At 42.5% G+C, this 18,434-nt stretch overlaps 1 protein-coding gene across 3 annotated transcripts in view; it reads right to left on the bottom strand.

Moving 5' to 3' along the window:
• Positions 1-18,434, bottom strand: part of ANKRD55 (ankyrin repeat domain 55) — a 415,656-nt gene that overhangs the window by 12,735 nt on the left and 384,487 nt on the right. For all 3 annotated transcript variants that reach the window (XM_082457594.1, XM_082457595.1, XM_082457596.1), the window contains 2 exons: positions 7,056-7,240; positions 1,533-1,700 (listed from right to left, as the gene is read on the bottom strand). In XM_082457594.1, coding sequence (XP_082313720.1) covers positions 1,533-1,700; positions 7,056-7,240 — 353 coding nt within the window. The remainder of the gene's footprint in view (positions 1-1,532; positions 1,701-7,055; positions 7,241-18,434) is intronic.

The raw sequence follows: 18,434 nt of genomic DNA, 5'->3' as shown, positions 1-18,434 counted from the left end.
TTGCTAGCTGAACTAGGCACTTTTTTCATGAAACATGATTTTTATGGCTTATAGACAAGCTGTGGTTATTTGGAGATGGGCATTTGATTTCTCAAAAATGAACAAAGTGAGCCTGTCATTTCAAGGTAAACAATTGACATTAATTGTTGCCAATGACAAAAATCTAGCTTTCAAGCAAAAATTAGAATCTTGGAAAATTTGTATGCACACTGTGAGCTTGACAGCTTCCTGATACATAGAGGCTTTTCTGATGAGATCAGTGGTGATATTAACAAATGTGATTTTTTTTCTGGTATTGTATAATGAAATGTACTATTTGGAAGATCTTCATAACTAAGTAAACCAATATTTTCCAAATGACCAGTGCAAGATATTACAAAATCATGCATAGATGTAAGACACATTTAAAGTGCTAGAGAGATGCATGGATTTTAATGTAACAGAATTCAAAAACTTCACTGATATGGTGACAGAGTCCACATTGCCACTAAGCTTTAGGAAACTACTACTTGTCAAGTTTTGGTGTAGTAAAAAAGGAAAAGTATCACAGTTATCTGAAAAGGTTCTTGAAATACTCCTCCCTTTTTCACCTACATATCTATGTGAGGCCAGATTGTTTTCACACACTTCAGTCAAAACAACCATATTGCAATGGATTGAATGCAGAAGCAGATGTGGGAATGCAGCTGTATTCTATTAAGCTTCTATAAAGATATCAAAGAGACTCAAAGAGCAAAGTAGAACAAAACTGCTCTTCTCATTACATTCTTTTGGTTTGTTTTGAAGAATGGGTTATTTTTTAACTAAAAATATGGTATTAATGTTAACTTGTAAATGTAATGGGTTATTACTTTAAATTAATAACAAAATATTTTTTCAAAAGTTTCTCAGTTTTAATTTCTAATGCCATAAATATTGATAGGTGTAACTCACAAAAACAAAAGCTCTTTAGGGTCCTCCATAATTTTTGAGAGTGTAAAAGGGTCCTGAGAACAAAAAGCTGGAGAAATGCTGATTTAGGCAAAAGAGCAATTAAGGGTATATGGCATACTCTAGGGCCTGCGTGCCGGAACTACTGAGCCCGCGTGCTGCAACTACTGAAGCCCACGCGCCTAGAACCCATGCTCCGCAACAAGAGAAGCCACCGCAGTGAGAAGCCCACGCACCGCAACGAAGAGTAGTCCCCACTCACCGCAACTACAGAAAGCCTACGCGCAGCAACGAAGACTCAATGCAGCCAGAAATAAATAAATAAATAAATAAATAAATAGTATATGGCATAAAGGGACGAGGAAAGGGAGAAAAAGGAAAGAAGAGATTAGAGTTCAGTGAATATTAGGCTGATGGATTCAGGCTTACTGCTATCATTTTGCTCCACAGCGTCAAGGACATGTCATTACATGTTAGATAATGGCAAACATGATTATTAAGTTATTGCTGGTTTTCTGCTAGTTTTGGCAGTTTAAACAATTTCATCCAATTTTATAAATCTTTGAGAGGAAGAAAAAATGAGTGCCTCCTGGTGCGCTCACCTGCTCTCTTGGGAGAGGAGCTTGACACAGGCCATGTGGCCGCAGTACAGGGCGCAGGCCAGGGGTGTGCTCTCACTGATGTCTCGCAGGTTGCTGTCTATGCCCAGCTCCAGCAGTGACTGCACACAGTCTGCCTTTCCTGCAGCTGCAGCCCAGTGCAGAGGTGTCCTGGGGGACCACAGGGGAACAACATAAGTGTCTGAGCACATGAATGGTACAGGTTACTTAGCTGGCAACAGCTCCTGCTTGAAGTTGGGTCGTGGCAGGAAAGACTTGTTGCTATTTACAGTGTGGAAATGGTATGCATTAAATGGGGCTTCAGGATGATGGTGTATGGTGTAAGGGCCTCTCCTCTAATTCTGATATTCTGTGGCCTTCCACCTGCTTTGGTCTTTCTGAGAATTTCCTAGAAGAGGAAGTAGTGGGTCAAAGGGTATGAACAATCATAAGGCTCTTTATACATAGTGCCAAACTGCCTTCCAAAAAAACTGGCTCAATCTCTCCTCCTACCAGCTGTGTCCCTACTCCTTCCCAATATTGTATTATCACCATCTTTAAAGATCTTTGCCAACTTGGTAGGCAAAATGGTACTTCAGTGTTGTTTTCTTCTGCATTTCTTTAATTAATAGTGGGGAAGAACTTCTGAAATATATGCTTATTAGCCATTTGAGTTTCTTCATTGAAATGATTCTTAATGCCCTATGCCCATTTTTCTATTAGATTATTAGTTGTTCTTACTAATTTATATAGGCTTTTAAAATATTTAAGGTATCAATTTTTTTCTAGGTTATGTTTATGAAAACATTTCCTCTAATTTGTTACTTAGCTTTTAATTTTTTAGTGATTTTTTCCATAAAAAATTTTAAGGAATAATCACATTTATTTACCTGTTCATTTTTGGTTTGTTTCATGATTTTATGTTTTAGAAAGTCCTTCATCAGCCAGAAGGTAGATGAATATTCATCAGTATTTAAACCTTGTTAAATGGCAAAACTATTATTTTCTTAAGGAAGAAAAAAAAAAAAAAAAGCCAGAGACTGGGAGAATATATTTGCAAACAGCACATTCAACAGAGAGTTTGTATTCAGAATATGTAAAGTATTCCAAAACTGAATAAAAAAATACGCAAGCCAATTAAAATAAATTAGCAAAAGATCTGAACACTTTATCAAAGAAGATGCATAAATGGTAAATAAGCACATGAAAAGGTGCTCAATAACATTTTTCATTAGAGAAATGCAAATTAAAACACAATGGGATACAACTACATATTTATTCAAATGGCTAAAATTAAGAAAAAATAAAAAGAATGTATATATGTGTGTGTGTGTGTGTGTGTGTGTGTGTGTGTATAACTGAGTCACTTTGCTGTACAGCAGAGATTGGTACAACATTGTAAATCAACTATACTTCAATTAAAAAAAAAAAATTGAAAAAAAAAAAGCAAACCCCAAACCTGGCAATAGCAAAGGCTGATGAAGATTCAGGGCAACCTGAACTTTTATACATTTTTGGTGGGAATACAAAATGGAAACAGTCACACCAGAAAATAGTTTGTCAGTTCCTTCTAAAGTTAAACATACTTACCATAGGACCAAGCAATCTCATTTCTAGATATATAGCTAAAGAAATGAAAATTTATGTTCACACAAAAACTTATACACAAATATTTATAGCAGCGTTATTCATAATTGCCAAAAACTGTAAACAACCCAATGTCCTTCAATGGGTGAATGGGCAAACAAACTATAGTTCATCCACAAAATTGAATCCTACTCAGCAATAAAAAGAACAGCCTACTGATATATGGAACACAGATGAATCTCAAGTCATTCTACCAAGTGAAATAAATCAATCTCAAAAGATTACATACTGTATATTCCCATTTATATAACATTCTGGAAAAGGCAAAACCCAAGAGACAGAACTAATCAGTGGTTGCCAGAGCTTAGAGATAGGGGAGGCCTTGACTACAAAAGGACAACCTGAGTTGATGTTGGAGGTGACAGAATTGTCTTGAATCTTGCTTGTGGTGGTTACATGAATCTATGCATGTGTTAAAATTCATAGAACTATATGTCAAAAAAAAAAAAGTAAATTTTACTGAATGTAAATAAAAAGGAAACCAATATTTTCTTCTAGATTTATTTGGATTAAAAAAAAAAACTGCACATGTGTCTGTATGTGTATTTTGATATGTGTGGTGAGGTGTGGAGCCAATCTGACCATTTTTCCAGTTACATAGCCAACTTTTCTCAACACCATTTATTAGTGCAGTGGGATCATATTTTGAGATCCTGACCTATATACGTACTTTTCTACCCTTCCTCTTTCCTCATTTAAGGATATGGTTGATTTTATGCTCAACCTCCGGGGAGGGATATAGCAGGGTGGATAAGAGAAATAGTCAGTGTCTTTCTGTTTCCAAAAGCCAAGCCCAGAACTGAGAGCAGATTTGGAGCAAATTAGTTCCCCAGCTGTAGAAAGAACTATCAAGGCAGATGGGATAAGAAGGTGATAAGAGCATATAGGACTACTGGACCCAAGAGCAAAGGGGACCCGAACCTTGCTTCCTTGGCAGAGATGCCGGGAAATGGGTGGCGGGGGATGTCTGTGTGGTGTGCCTGGGCAGTGGGACCCTGGGAGGCTAAGGAGGGGCACAGTGAAAGAGGACATGCCTGTGAATGGGGTTTCCCGTGAAGAGAGTGGCTACTCTTCCTGTCAGTCACTCTGGGAAGGGATCAGTTCTGAGGCAGGAAAGGAGGGCATGGAAGGCCTCTTCTTGGCTTTACTCTGGGGCTTGACCGCTGGCAGAAGGCCACCCCTGGGAGAGCCAAGAGGTCTCTCAGACATGGAGGCAGCCTGCGGGCCGGGCATCTGTGAAGGGGCTTGGGCCTTAGTATTCGGAGGGTAGCCATGTCAGCAGTGAGACCACAGTCCCCATGGTAAATCGTGTCCTCTGTCAATCAGGCATCCTTTTCCTCATGTTATGATATGGGCAGAAATTTGAGAACCCTTAATAGGACCGTATATTTTTTCAACATAGTCATCAATCACACTGCCTATTTGAACATGTAGCAGATATGATTCATTCCATTCTGTGTGAGTGAGGTCTCCAAACAATATTTATTATGAAACAAGACGAGGCACCAGCCATATTATGCCTTCCTGCTTAGAGAATATATTGCCCATAAATTCAGTAGATGGAGGGCGGGACATCAATGTAGTCAGGTTTACCAACACGTGACAATTCTCTCTGGAGCACTGTGAAATACTCCTTCACAACAATTGCTAAGAGTGACTGTTTTAATCCTTCCGGCCATCAACATGGAAGAAGAGGTCCAGAAGGACACAGGGAAAAAAATTATTTTGCAGACAAACAGGAGAAGCATAGATAACTTCTAACTAATACACATAGAGCCTTCATGGGCAATATGTAGCATCCAATTTCAAGTTATCTAAGCTGTAGTTCCTTTCTGATCTCTAAGCTTCAGGATAGTCCTACAAACATAGCAGGCTGGACTCAGCTATCACAGTGAGGAGCTGGAGAATCAGGGCCCATGATTCAGAAGAAATTCATCACAGACAAGCAGTGGGCTGATGAGGTGGTCTCTGAATGGCAGGAGATGAGGGGCACAAGAATGCAGTGTTGGTCGAAGAGAAGCCAAGGAACGATTTATGGAACATGCAAACATTCTCTAGATAATTCCCAGATATGTGTAGGGAGGAGAGTTTGATAAAAGACTCTCCTTCCTGAAAATAAATGACTTGGGTACTAAAGGAAAGTATGACCTCATAGACTGATGAAATTTGGGACATTTAAGCTACATAAGCTATTTATGAGTTATGTGTTCTGTGCCATCAATCTTAGGCTAGTACCACTGTGTTTTAAATGTCATAGATTTATGATGTGTTTTAATATCTAGGAGGACTAGTTTCCCCATATTTTCCCTCATCCTAGGTTGTTTTTTTTTTTTTTTTTTTAAATCATTGCCTTATTTTTCTTCTCTTTCCTCAAAAACTTTCTCTCCACTGGGGGAAAAAAAAAAGAAGGAAAGCGAAGTCACAGTTGTTGCAAATGCATTAAGTACTTAAACCTATGAAAATTTTGAAAAATTCTATACTAATACAAGCTTACAGTTTCAATGTGAAGGCACAGCTACACAATGCAGGATGCAGAAACTGAAACAAAATGAAGAGCAGGATTTGATTAGTGCATGCAACACATGAGCTGAACTTTGGAGCAGGAACTAGACCTTTCTTGAGATTTTACTTCACTTTGAACCCTTGTAGGACCCAATCTTTTGCATTTTCTTTCTGCCCTTGGTTTTTCTTTCTTCCCTGAGGCTGGGGGAACTAAATTTTCTCTGCTAAGCATGTGACAATGCAAAATGGGAAATACTCTATTCAGAGCTGGTTCTACAAGTATTTTGAAGTAGGCAAACTTTTTTCTAGCCTTCTTTTCCTAGATGTGTTCTTTTCTTCTCTTTTTGGATCATTCACCTTTCCTCCTCATGTAACTAAGTCCTATTACTTTCTTACCTGCTCAAGTTCAACATCTGCTCTTAGGAAAAGGTCTAATTTCAATGATTTATACCTTAATTTTAATTAAAGTCATCATGTTAACCATCTCCAGCTTCTGAGACTTACATGGAACCCAAGATTTTTTTCCCCCTGTGTTATAAGGATTTCAGGTATCAGGAAGTAGGAAGTGCTTCTTGGGGCATCTAAAATCATGATAAGTAGGTGGCTAGATTTGCACTTCAATAGAAAAAGGTAAACAAAACTATACGTAGTGTACAAGCCTTATACTCGTTTTCAATAGTCTTATTTGTTGTTATATTATTCTTATATTTCCATTGAGTCTATGCCTAACTGAAAGAAAGGTTAGATACACATTGTAATTGAAAAGTTCTAATAGTTGATTATGGATGAAGGGCATGCAGGTGAAAAGCTCTGTTTAGAAGTCAAGGGTACAAGTTTTCACTTAGTTGCTAAATACCTCTGAGGCAAGTCTCTTTACCTTTCTGGACTCAGCTTCCTTTTCTATGCAAATACATCTTTAATGACTGAAAAAACCCAAAACAGAAGCCTGATAAGGTCACATCTAGTTCTGAACACAAAGCCTCTATTATGCTCTTCTCTGGATAACAAGAGCTTGTTGACTTTATGACATAATCCAGGAACGAAGGAAAAGAATCAAGACTTACTGTTAAGAACAAAAAGTGCCTATAGCAGGAAGCTGATAATACTGAAGGCCTTCTGAGAACACTGAGAACGGTTAGCAAAAAGTGGAAAGTCTGACAATACTGTACAGTCATGGCGTTTCTCTTCATAACAATGATTTTTTCCTGCCCTGACTAAAATAGAGCAGCTTTTATTGTCACAAGCGTATGTATAAATATTACTGGCAGTAAGGATATAGTCATATAGGATAACTCCTTAAACATCTTCTTTATTTTGAGATTAAAATTTGGAAAAGATGACTGGTAGTTCCCCACATTTCCGAGTTGCCATGGATACCTGTCGTCCACATCCAGAGCCTGCAGGTTGCACTCAGGGAATCTTGCCAGCTCGTTGATGATGTCACTGAAACCAGCTGCTGCGGCGATGTGCACACACGTCTTCCCACTCTCATCGTCGTAGTTGATTATGGACGGACCCTGGTGATGGCTCAGAATGATGGAACACAGAATCCTATTTCCACTCTGGAAAACAGAGTCAAAGAAAGCTCATTATGTACAATCCAGTGTTCTTCCCTGTCTATGCAAATTAAGATAAAAATTCAAAGCAAAAAAATTCAAAACAACAAAAAAAGAAAATTCATTTTATCAAACCCACAAACAAATTTCCACTTGTCTCAAGTCACTGCAGGGATTTTTGTCTCCTGTAAGAGTTAAATTGTCTTCCATAATCAGTGAACTAAGGAGGACTTAAATACAGGTGTAATTGACTGACATCAGAGCTAGCACAATGGGTGGACCACCTAGATGACTTCCTCATTAAATATATTCGTTTTGTTTCCCCCACTTGCTGTAGAGGTTAACCCCTGAGAAGCTGGCAGAGTTAATTTTAACATTAACAAAATGACTATGACGAGTACTGACTAGTGACGTAATGATGATCAGAGTGATCTGGTAATGGTCAAATTGCTATAAATTGCATGTAATTTAATTGTCAAAAATCCTTTGTGAAAAGAAGTGCGTCATAATTTAGTAGCTAATTGATAAAAAGAAATAAAAACAAATAAGTAGGAAAAGGAAAGAACTTCAGGCAACCATCTAAACTGGGTCCCTCTTTCTGTGTAGGTGTATAATAAGTTTTTATCTTATCTTTTTTTTTTTTTTGGCTCTGTGGGTCTTCATTGCTGCGCATGGGCTTTCTCTAGTTTCGGCGAGCGGGGGATACTCTTCATTGAGGTGCGCGGCTTCTCATTGCGGTGGCTTCTCTTGTTGCGGAGCACGGGCTCTAGGCACACAGGCTTCAGTAGTTGTGGCACATGGGCTCTAGAGCACAGGCTCAGTAGTTGAGGCGCACGGGCTTTGTTGCTCTGTGGCATGTGGGACTTTCCAGGGCCAGGGATCAAACCCACGTCCCCTGCATTGGCAGGCAGAGTCTCAACCACTGCACCACCAGGGAAGCCCTTATCTTATCTTTGAAGGGAGGCTATTCTACACTCTTTTTAGTAACCTGTCCCAGCCTTAAAAGTCACCAGCTCTTTCTTGAGAGCGTCCTACATCTCTTCAGCTTGAACAAATGAGTAAGTAAATGCTGTGCATATTACCTTTCATTGGACTGAAAAATACAAAAAACACTGCATAAGCATTTGCAATTTTAGATGACGATAAATCCTCAATGGCCAATAAAATAAATTCTAGTTTTATCTCACACAGTGGAAAGTCTTATCTTTCAGATTTCTCCTGACATCTGTGTAAAGATTATAAAACAGTCCAAATAATTCGTCAGCATTTTAATGTTTTCCATGACTCCATATAGACCCTGCATCTCCACGCAGCGGGTCTTATGGGAAGAATGGAGGTCTCTAGGAGGCACGAGGAGCAGGTTAAAGAAACGGCAGAGGCACGCACTAGTTCTGGGGGCCAGGAGCCAGGTCACGTGCGGGGCTCAGGGTCCTGGGCAGAAAGAGTGTTGAACTTTTTTTTTTTTTTTAACATCTTTATTGGAGTATAATTGCTTTACAATGGTGTGTTAGTTTCTGCTTTATAACAAAGTGAATCAGCTGAGAGTGCTGAACTTTCTTAAAGCTGCAATTCTAATACATTCCAAGCGCTATTCGACAGCCACCTCCTAATACATTTTCCCATGTAACGTTTCTTTTGGCATTCCTCCCACTTTATTATCCCAGTTTATTTGACCCCAGGGTTGTCTTTTAGAACCTCTGAGTCAGTTTGCACAATTCTGTGCAACAGCACCCTTTCATTTTTGCTTTTCCTTTCCCTCCCCTCTCCCTGTTTGCACTGAGGACTCTCCGGATATCTCGTTACTCAGCGTGGCTTCACAGGGAACCGTTACACAGTGAACCCTCGAGTGTGCTCCCACTGTATCAGGGGACCGCAGCTGATACAAGTTCTGCAACCTCTTGCAGGACCAAAGGCTCAGGGCACTCAAAGCTCTCAACTTTGAGCCCCAGAAAGAGTGCTGAGTGGGTTTTAAATATTACAACCAGGGCCAGCTACATAATTTATGGGGCCCAGGGAAAATGTGGAGCCCCCTGTTCACATGGCAGAGGAATAATGTATTCCCTTCTTCCATGGTGTCTCTCTGGACCTGTCACTGCGATTTTTATTTGCTATTTAGTGTCACGCTCCCTTGGGCTGGGCATTCTCACGGTGAGTGCAAACCCTCACAGGTGCCTAGGGCCCCATCTTGCAACTCAGCGCATGCTCAATCCTCACCCTCCCTGAGCCTGTGCCCAGACCCCTGCCAGGGGACTGGGGAGCTGGGGCCTGAGCATCTGTCCCAGGGCAGCAGGGAGGTGGGACTGTGTGAGCTGAGGCTCCACTGTCCTATTAGACTTAACATACAAAACACACATTCAACGATAGAATTACTGAGACTTTTCAGATGGCCACAGAGCGTTGTACCCCCAGCACAGAGCTCCCTTCTGAGTGTGCGGCACCTGTGGCTTTACTGGTCACACGCCCATAAAGTGGGCCCTGCCTGCAACCTTTTACCTTCTTTCCTTCTCACCTTCTCCCTTACATCCTCTTTCTCCCTCCATTCTTCCTTTGTCTCACAATGACTTTTAAATAATTCGGATCAATGACTTTAGTTCTACGGCATGCCTGTCATCAAAAGGTGGCTACAGTGAACACATCTAAGCTTTCGTGCCTGCTTTATCAGCTTTTCTCAGGTTCTTTCACCTGATGTTAGGTAAACACATTTTGAGGAGTCTGAAATATGGTATATTTAAAACAATCAAGAGACCCCTCTCCCCTTTTAAGAAGCACTAGCCATTGGAAAAGGAAAACAGAGGCAAAAAAGAGTGTCCGCTCCATGAATTGATTTCGTTTATGGTTTCCTGGAAGAGCAAAGGAATTCAGGTTGCCACAGTGATTCAAACAGCAAAACACTTTGTCACGCTTCTCCCTCTGTGTGGGATGGAGTGTCAGGCACAGATGGAAAAAACAAAACCCACTTCTTACACACTGCCTTCCTCTCTCCTTGCCTGACCCACAGAGGAGCCGTTCTGTGCCGTTCTGTGCGGCCCAGCACATCTCAGTGGGCCTCTTCTGAGTTCCTGAACACCGTCCCACTCAGCATTCCCCTTGCAAGCTGGAGTCTTACACGGCTTTCCTGGATAAGAGAAATTCCACCCCCTTACACTTTTCCTCCAAAATGCCTTTTGTCCTGAATCTTCCAGACAATTCCTTTGTCTCTAAACCTGGCCCTTACTTACAACATTATCATTGCCTTTTTTTTTTTTTTTTTTCTTTATAAGAATATCCTCCCAGGAGTAATGGTGATAGCAATGTTTACCGAGTGAACGTTCTGTGCCCAGCACTGCATTTCCACGTTCTAACTCATTTAATCCTGACAACAACTTCATGAGGTAGGTACTCTTATCATCCCCATATTGTAGAGGAGAAATTGGGAGGCACAGAGGGATTAAGTTGCCCACTGTCACAGCCAAGAGGTGGCAAAGCCAGGACTGACTGTCTGCAGAGCCCTCGTACTTCACCACTACACCATTTTGTCTCCAGTTAAAAGTACGGTCTATTTATTTGATCCTGCATGTTCATATGGGAGGAATTTAAGCGAAAACTGCTCTTGGGATCAGCGACATCAGTAGCAATGAAGTGCGCCTTGCCAACTGAGACCTTCTTTCAACATTAGGTGCTTTAAAATCCTCTCCTAGGAGGGTTGCCATGGTGCACCCTCACAAGAATTTGAGAGAGCCCTGGAGAGTACTAGTTTGTGAGCTGAGGCCCTGGCTCAGTGGTCTCCTGGTAACAGCATTCCCTTCTTGGCAAAATGGGCTGAGTGTCAGTCAAAGGGAGTCTCCAGGTCTGGGAAGCCTTGGTCACAGACACCAGGAAGCACCAGGAGAGAAGAAATGGGATGTTGGCCAGAAGGGCCCTTGGGAAGAATGGAGAGTGGGTTTCCGTTTGGTGGGAATATCATTCAATAAGGGAAGAATGTTGTATAGATCTTATTATGGAGCTCTAGAATTCTACATTGGGTGGCCAAATGAGACTGTGGATTTACTTATTTTTGCTGCATTTTTGTTCTTTTTGTCCATGGGTAATCCATAAATTGCCTTCATGTACTCTGAAAACTGTTGGGAACTACTGAGTCCTAGTCATTTTTTCTTCATACCTCATGAGGGAGGGGAATTCACAAGAAGGCTTGCCAAGAAGAAAGTTGAATTAACGTACAGTAATTTTGCTATAGGAGACTGATAAAAAACAAGATTCCAGTATCTTGATTGTAGACTCTTATTCATTTATTTATTTATTTTTGGCTGCGTTGGGTCTTCGTTGCTGCGCACGGGCTTTCTCTAGTTGCGGAGAGCGGGGGCTACTCTTTGTTGCGGTGAGTGGGCTTCTCATTGCGGTGGAGCATGGGCTCTAGGCATGCGGGCTTCAGTACTTGTGGCACGCGGGCTCAGTAGTTGTGGCTCACAGGCTGTAGAGTGCAGGCTCAGTAGTTGTGGCACACAGGCTTAGTTGCTCTGAGGCAGGTGGGATCTTCCCGGACCAGGGCTCGAACCTGTGTCCCCTGCATTGGCAGGTGGATTCTTAACCACTGCGCCACCAGGGAAGTCCCGATTGTAGACTCTTTTTATTCTAGGTGATCTCCCAAGGAGTCTTAACACAAGATTTAGGACTAGTTGTTTATTTGTTAACGTGTTGGTGGCATTAATTCTATGGTGGGTTCTTCAGGGAGGGAACTCCAATCTCCATCCTTCTCTTGGAGGTAGGGGTCTGTTTGTCGCATGACAGTGACTGTACAAAGCGGACGTAAGGGTTTTAGGTTACATGGCCCTTTTAAAGGGCTCGGTGGTTTTGTGCTATGAGAACACTGGCCCGTAAGTTCAGCTGGAACCAGATGTGTTAGACTGGAATGGAGCTGGAGGGGAAGTTTTACTAGTTTGTATAGCGTGAACACTTGAGAGTTGAGGGTTTGGGGCTAACTAGAGGACAAAGGGGCCCAATATCCTGGCTTGGAGTCAGGACCATCTTCATGGTTAGCCCCTTTGGACCCAGGCTTTCTGCTTGGCCTGACTCCAGAGGCTGCTGTATCCCAAAGCCTGGGGCTGACTCTCCTGGAGAGCTAGTGGAAGATAGAAATGGGGGGTGGGGCAGTGAGGCATGGTGACCCTCAGCTGCTGAACTACTTCATTTCACAGGTGTTCTAATGATTAATATGGAAAAGCCCCCCACGAAACCTCCTTCCCTGCTGTGTTAGTGTGTAGACAGTGTCTAGCTTCTGCTTCTAGCTGTCTGGCAAGGTGACAGTCTCTAGGACATCTCTGCATTGCCCTTGCCACACCTATGACTGGGAATCTTTCTGTTGAAATGGAGTCTAGCAAAGAGTAACTCATAATAAATATTTGCTGAACAATGCATAAATAAATAAATTAATTAATAAAAAAAAAAACAAGCCTGACCAACTCTGGGCAAAGCCAAACGAAATAGAATTTTACTCATCCTTTTCTTAGCTTCCCTCTCTTTTTCACACTATCTCCCGCCTTTCACTCTCTTTTCGCTTCTTTCCTCACTTGTGTTTACTCCTAGGTGAGTTCCTGTTTTTTCTCTGTCTACCTCATCCCCTTCTTCTCTGCAACCAAGCACTGGGGAGCTGACACATGCAGGCCACTTTAACTTAGGCTACCCTTCAAGACAGTTCAGTCTTTGCTCCCAGGGTAATGGGGTTGATTTCGTAAATTTGACTTTCTCTTTGTTTACTCTGGGCTTATGTGGCTTTGTAGTTTTCCTCTTATCAAGCACTGGGAGTCGTGTGGCCTGAGTCTCTGCAGGCGTGGGGTGTGTTTGGGTCATGATAACCTCCATGTGCACTAGTTTCACCACCTGTGAACTGAGGGGTTGGACTAAATGACTTGTGTGGTCCTTTCCAGTTCTAAGGCTCTTCCATCTATGACCCGGATCCACTGGTCTATGACATTTATAATTATCCTCTGGCATTCTGAATATATTTAAAGTATACTTATAGGATTTTGATACAGTTCAAACAGTTGACCACAGATCTTGGCCACCACAGGAAGGAGGAGGATTCCATGCTGGACCAAATCAGTCTCAGGCACTGGGGTTGACGGTTATATTCAAGAGCTCCAAGGGTATGTGTATGTGTGTGTGTATAATTTCCTTAACCACATAACCACATACTGAATGAACAAACATGAAATAGTTTTATATTACTGCAGTTCTTTTCTTTCTAACCTCCCTTGAAAAATGCACTGAAAGAAGAGTACTGCTGAGGAAGATTCCAAATAAACACATTTTCTAGGATTAGGAGGAAGGAGCTAGAGGTGAGATTTGAGGGGCAGTAGATACTTGCCCTTCTCACTGACCTGCCATCATATCTATCCTAGAATTCCTATCATTAGAAAAAACTCCTTGATACTAAGCCACATGGACTAAGGCACATGGACTTCCCTGGTGGTGCACTGGTTAAGGAGGCTGCCAATGCAGGGGACACGGGTTCGATCCCTGGTCTGGGAAGATCCCACATGCGGCAGAACAACTAAGCCCGTGCGCCACAACTACTGAGCCTGTGCTCTAGAGCCCGCAAGCCACAACTACTGAGCCTGTGCGCCACAACTACTGAAGCCCATGTGCCTAGATCCCATGCTCTGCAGCAAGAGAAGCCACCGCAACGAGAAGCCTGTGCACTGCAACGAAGAGTATCCCCCGCTCGCCACAACTAGAGAAAGCCCACACGCAGCCACAAAGACCCAGTGCAGCCAAAAAAAAAAAAAAAAAAAAGATACTAAGGTATTGCATTCCTGGAAGTTTCAGTTAAGCTGAAAATGGTATCTCACAGAAAGAACCCAATAAGCCACTATTCCCACTGGCTTGGGATGGATAAGCTTATTGAACTGAATTCAGTGAACACCTTTTTGGTGTTCACAAAGATTCACAAAGATCTGTTCTGGGTCTTGAGAGACATCTGGATGAGTAAGGCACATTGCCCTTAAGCACATAGTCTAGAAGAGGAGACACAGGCACCCCACTGATCGTAACACCAGTAACAGAAGTAAGGAAGTGCTAGACGGAGGGAAAAATTCTGAAAGGGAGCTCAACAAAGAGGGTGAACTTAGTTGGGCCTTGAGAAATAAGGAAGAACAAGTATAAATTCTGCAGTTAGAAGGGATGATGCAGGGAGTGCAAGAAGAAAGAAGTATTTCACCAAAAGGAAAGAACATGACCAAGGGGAAGACAGGATGAATCTTTACGATGTATTGAGGAGATTATTAATATTCTAGTATGATTGGAGTAAAGCCTATATGGCTTGAAGAGGAAAGGGCAGGGAGTGGGGTGGGTTGCAGAGAGGTTGTTCATGGAAGTAAGTGCAAGGCAAGGAGTTTGTTCTTTACTAGAAAATGGCACTTGGTGAAGTGAAGGTTTTTGAGCCAAGAACCAGCAGTGACCATAATTGTTTTGGTGTAGTAACAGTTATGTTAGTGCATTCCTTTGTGATTTGTAGAAAGAGCACTTGGTGCAATGTGAGAATAGATTGGAGAAGGAAAGGGCTGAAAGTAGGAATACAGATACTGAAACTATTCAGGTGAGAGATAGGGGAAGCTTGATCTAAAGCACTTATGGTAGGTGTACTATATTGTCTCCATTTGTTCTTCCCGGTTAACTCTCCATCTTTTTTCATCCTGCTCTCTACCCTTTAGCATGTATGAATTGCATCAAATGGGCCCCTTTGCCCTTTGGCTTCTGGTTGGGATTGGCCAGTGAATGGTACTGACAGGAGATGGATGTAGGAGGAAAGAGTGATTGGGGAATTTATCCTCCAGTTCCCTCCCTGCTAGGCCACAGTTTGACTATTCCATCAAAGGCTACAGTTTCCGTCCTAGGCCCTTTCCTACAGCTACAGCTTCTGCTGTGTCTTAGTAACCATTCCCTCCCATGCCCTCCCAGACGCCCTAATGGCAACCTGCTGTTGTGTGTAAATAGCCTCTTTATAAATCTATGCTCAAATAATCCTATCTGAGTGGGTTGTTTCCTGCTGGGGCCCTCATCTATACAGTGGGGACAGAAAGGAGGAGACAGAGATGTGAGACCTGAGGAGGTGGAATCGAGAGGTCTTGATAACCAATTACACATGAAGAATGATAAGGAAGCAGTGTCCATGGGCCACATGATGGCCTTTGGCTTGGGCTACTGGGTGGATGGGAATGTGACGGCAAGGAGAGATCATGGATTCAGTTTGAACATGCTGAGTTTGACGTGTCCATGGGAAATTATGGGAAGATGCCTGGTAGAGCTGGAAATGTGAGTTTAACGTTCGAGAGAGAGGTCAGAGCTGGATTTTGATCTGAGGAAATTCTGAGGAGAATGATAGTCGAAGCCTTAGGAACCGATGGGCTTTCTGAGGAAAGGAGAATGAGAAAAAGATTAATGACTAAATTTCTGCAGTGTTGAGGAGTGAGAGGAAGATGAGTCTGAGAGATACCTGTGTAGACTCCTGAGAAGCTAGTGTCATCACAGATAGGCAAGAACATGCCCCTAAGGGACTGAGATTCCATCAAGGGAGACTGGATGCAGATACAGACAGCGTTCTGCTCAGTGTTAGCCCAGAGACAGCCACGCAATCGGCTCTCCTGGGCAGATGGGGGAGGCGAACGAGGGCAATGGGCCCACAGGAGGGCACCACCAGCTACCAAGGGACCCAAGAAATGGGGGCAGAAGTCAAACTTAGTTTACTTTTCGGGCCCAATGTTTCAAATCTTTACTGCTTTGGTTGCCTGGGTCAAATACAGAAGCTTTACTAGTTCAAAGTGCTATAGCTTTAAATATGGTCTCATATAGTCCAAGAGAAAAGCAGGAAGTTCAGTGAAAGGAATTAATGACAATGGGAAATAGACTCATTCATGTGGAAAAACTTTATGAGGAGCACAGTGCTGGCCCTGAGTTATAAATGAAGAATAAGGCTAACGGAGGCAAGTATAATCACGGTTGCAGCTGACATTCGGAATTACCCTCAGTCTTCTTTGCAGAGTAAAGGGCAGAACACACCACTTCTGAATTTTACTGCTAACCACAGGGAGGGAGAGGGTGTACAGTTCCTCCAGAGGGTGATTCTTAACCTTTTGTGGGGGGGGGGGTTAGTTACAGATCCTCATTGAAGAGTTGAAGAAACTGTAAACACCTCCCTCAGAAAATTGTATGCTAACATCCTCACACATAAGCACGTGCAATATTACATACAATTGTAGGGGTCCTAGAAGGAACCTGTCTTCTTAATCTTTCCCCCCGCAATGCCAGATGCAGAATAGGTGCTCATGAAATTTGTTTTTTTTTCTCATGAAACATTTATTAAGCTATTGAGTATACAAATGTGTGAGGCATTATGCTTATTATACAAAATCATGGTCAAAATGTAAATATCTTAGGTAGGAGTAGCTAAGGTTTTAGAACCCATTAATATGAATTCATTTATCATAGTAGTTTTCAACCCCAGCTGGACATTACAATCTCCTGGAAGAAGGGAAAACTTTAAAAATTACCGACACCTAGGCTCCACCCCAGACAAACTGACTGAAAATCTAAGGGTGTGGGGCTTGGGTATCAGTATTGTCTAAAAACTCTTCAGATGATTCTAATGTGCAGACAGGACTGAAATCAATGTAGCAGGTTAAAAGCTATAACATTTAGTAGAGAGAAAGAATACAGTATGTAGATGTGGGTATGATAACTAAGCTTTCATGGAGGAAATTGGGAGCCATAATAAAAATGATAATCTCTTCCAATTACAAAGAATATTACATATCACTGTCACACGCACGGTCTCATTCATGCCCCAAAGATACACCTATAGTTAAGCCAAGCAGGTTTAGGTGACTCTTCTCAGAACAAAGCCAGCTCTGTTCATGCAAACTCAGATCTTCTGAGTTGAGCACATTTTTCTTTGGATTTTGCCAAATTGCCTCTTGGAGGATCAAAACAAGGGTTCCCACCCATGAAGAGCCCAACTCAGAAGGTCTGGAGTGGGGTCTGGGAATCTGTTGTTTTACAAGCACTGCTGATGATTCGACTGCAAAGCCGTCTCCCAAGCAGCAGCTCTAAACTGGGCTGTGGTAGAGCAAGGTGGAGCAGAGGAGGCATATCAGTCAGAATTCCCCGGGGAGATTTCTCAAAATGCACCTGCATGAGCCCCATCCCAGATCTATGAAATCAGAAAACAGGGGCGTTGGGAGTGAATATACAGAAAAGGCTTGATTCTGATACCACTCTCACCTCAGCTGAGAGCCAACACATGTGGGATACATCTTGGTTGCCCAGCCAGGCTGCCCTGGGGCCACTGCTCCAGTGGTGACCCCTGACCAGCCAGAGGACTGGGCTCTGGGCGGGGACCGGCATGAGAGGGACAGGGCAGCTGATCCGATACTGAAAGTATGGAGGAGGGTGCTAAGGGCAGGTGAGGACGACAAAAACATGCTTTGTTCACTTCACAGTTTTGCAGGGCTGGCCCTGCTACAGGGTAACTGAAGCCAAGTTTGTAGGAACAAAAACAGAGTAGTTTCCAAATCACTTCTGTTTTGCCCTTATCTCAGGCACACATGTCAACCCTGAAAGTGCCAGGTGCCCTTCTCTGCTGTGTGTGGCATGTGAAAACACCTGAGTGAAACCACCATCAGGGCGTGCAGAATCACAGGGACCCTGGCAGCAGTTCAGCAAGGGTGCCCTTACTGGGCTGATAGAAATAAACAGTGGGGATGTCTAGGTTAGGCATGAAAAGACAGAATGGGCTAGCAAGTTTGTTGAAAGGATGCATAGTATCGCTTTCCTTTCAAGGACAGAAGAGATAACTCTTAGTTAATCATTCCCTTTGAATGATTTCCTTAGAAAACACTTCAATAAGTGTTAGCTATGGCCATTCTTTCACCTTAGTCTCAGTTTTCCCCACTTTGTGTTTTGTGTTTTTTTTAAATTTTTGGCTGCACTGCACCGCACAGCACATGGAACCCCCGACCAGGGATCGAACCCACACCCCCCGCATTGGAAGGTGGAGTCTTAACCACTGGACCACCGGAAAGTCCCAGTTTTCCCCACCTTGGACTGTAGATTTCTGATTTCTCTGGTCATGTGTACTGATACAGATTCCCTTTTGGGGTAGTGAGGTAGGGTTATGAGTCACAATTTCCATTGTTCAGAGCACCATTGTTCAGGGTCACCTGGAATTACT

This window comes from Balaenoptera physalus (genome assembly GCF_965194825.1).
Source record: "Balaenoptera physalus genome assembly, chromosome: 3".
Classification (NCBI taxonomy): Eukaryota; Metazoa; Chordata; class Mammalia; order Artiodactyla; family Balaenopteridae; genus Balaenoptera; species Balaenoptera physalus.
This window is presented reverse-complemented; position numbering and strand designations above follow the sequence as displayed.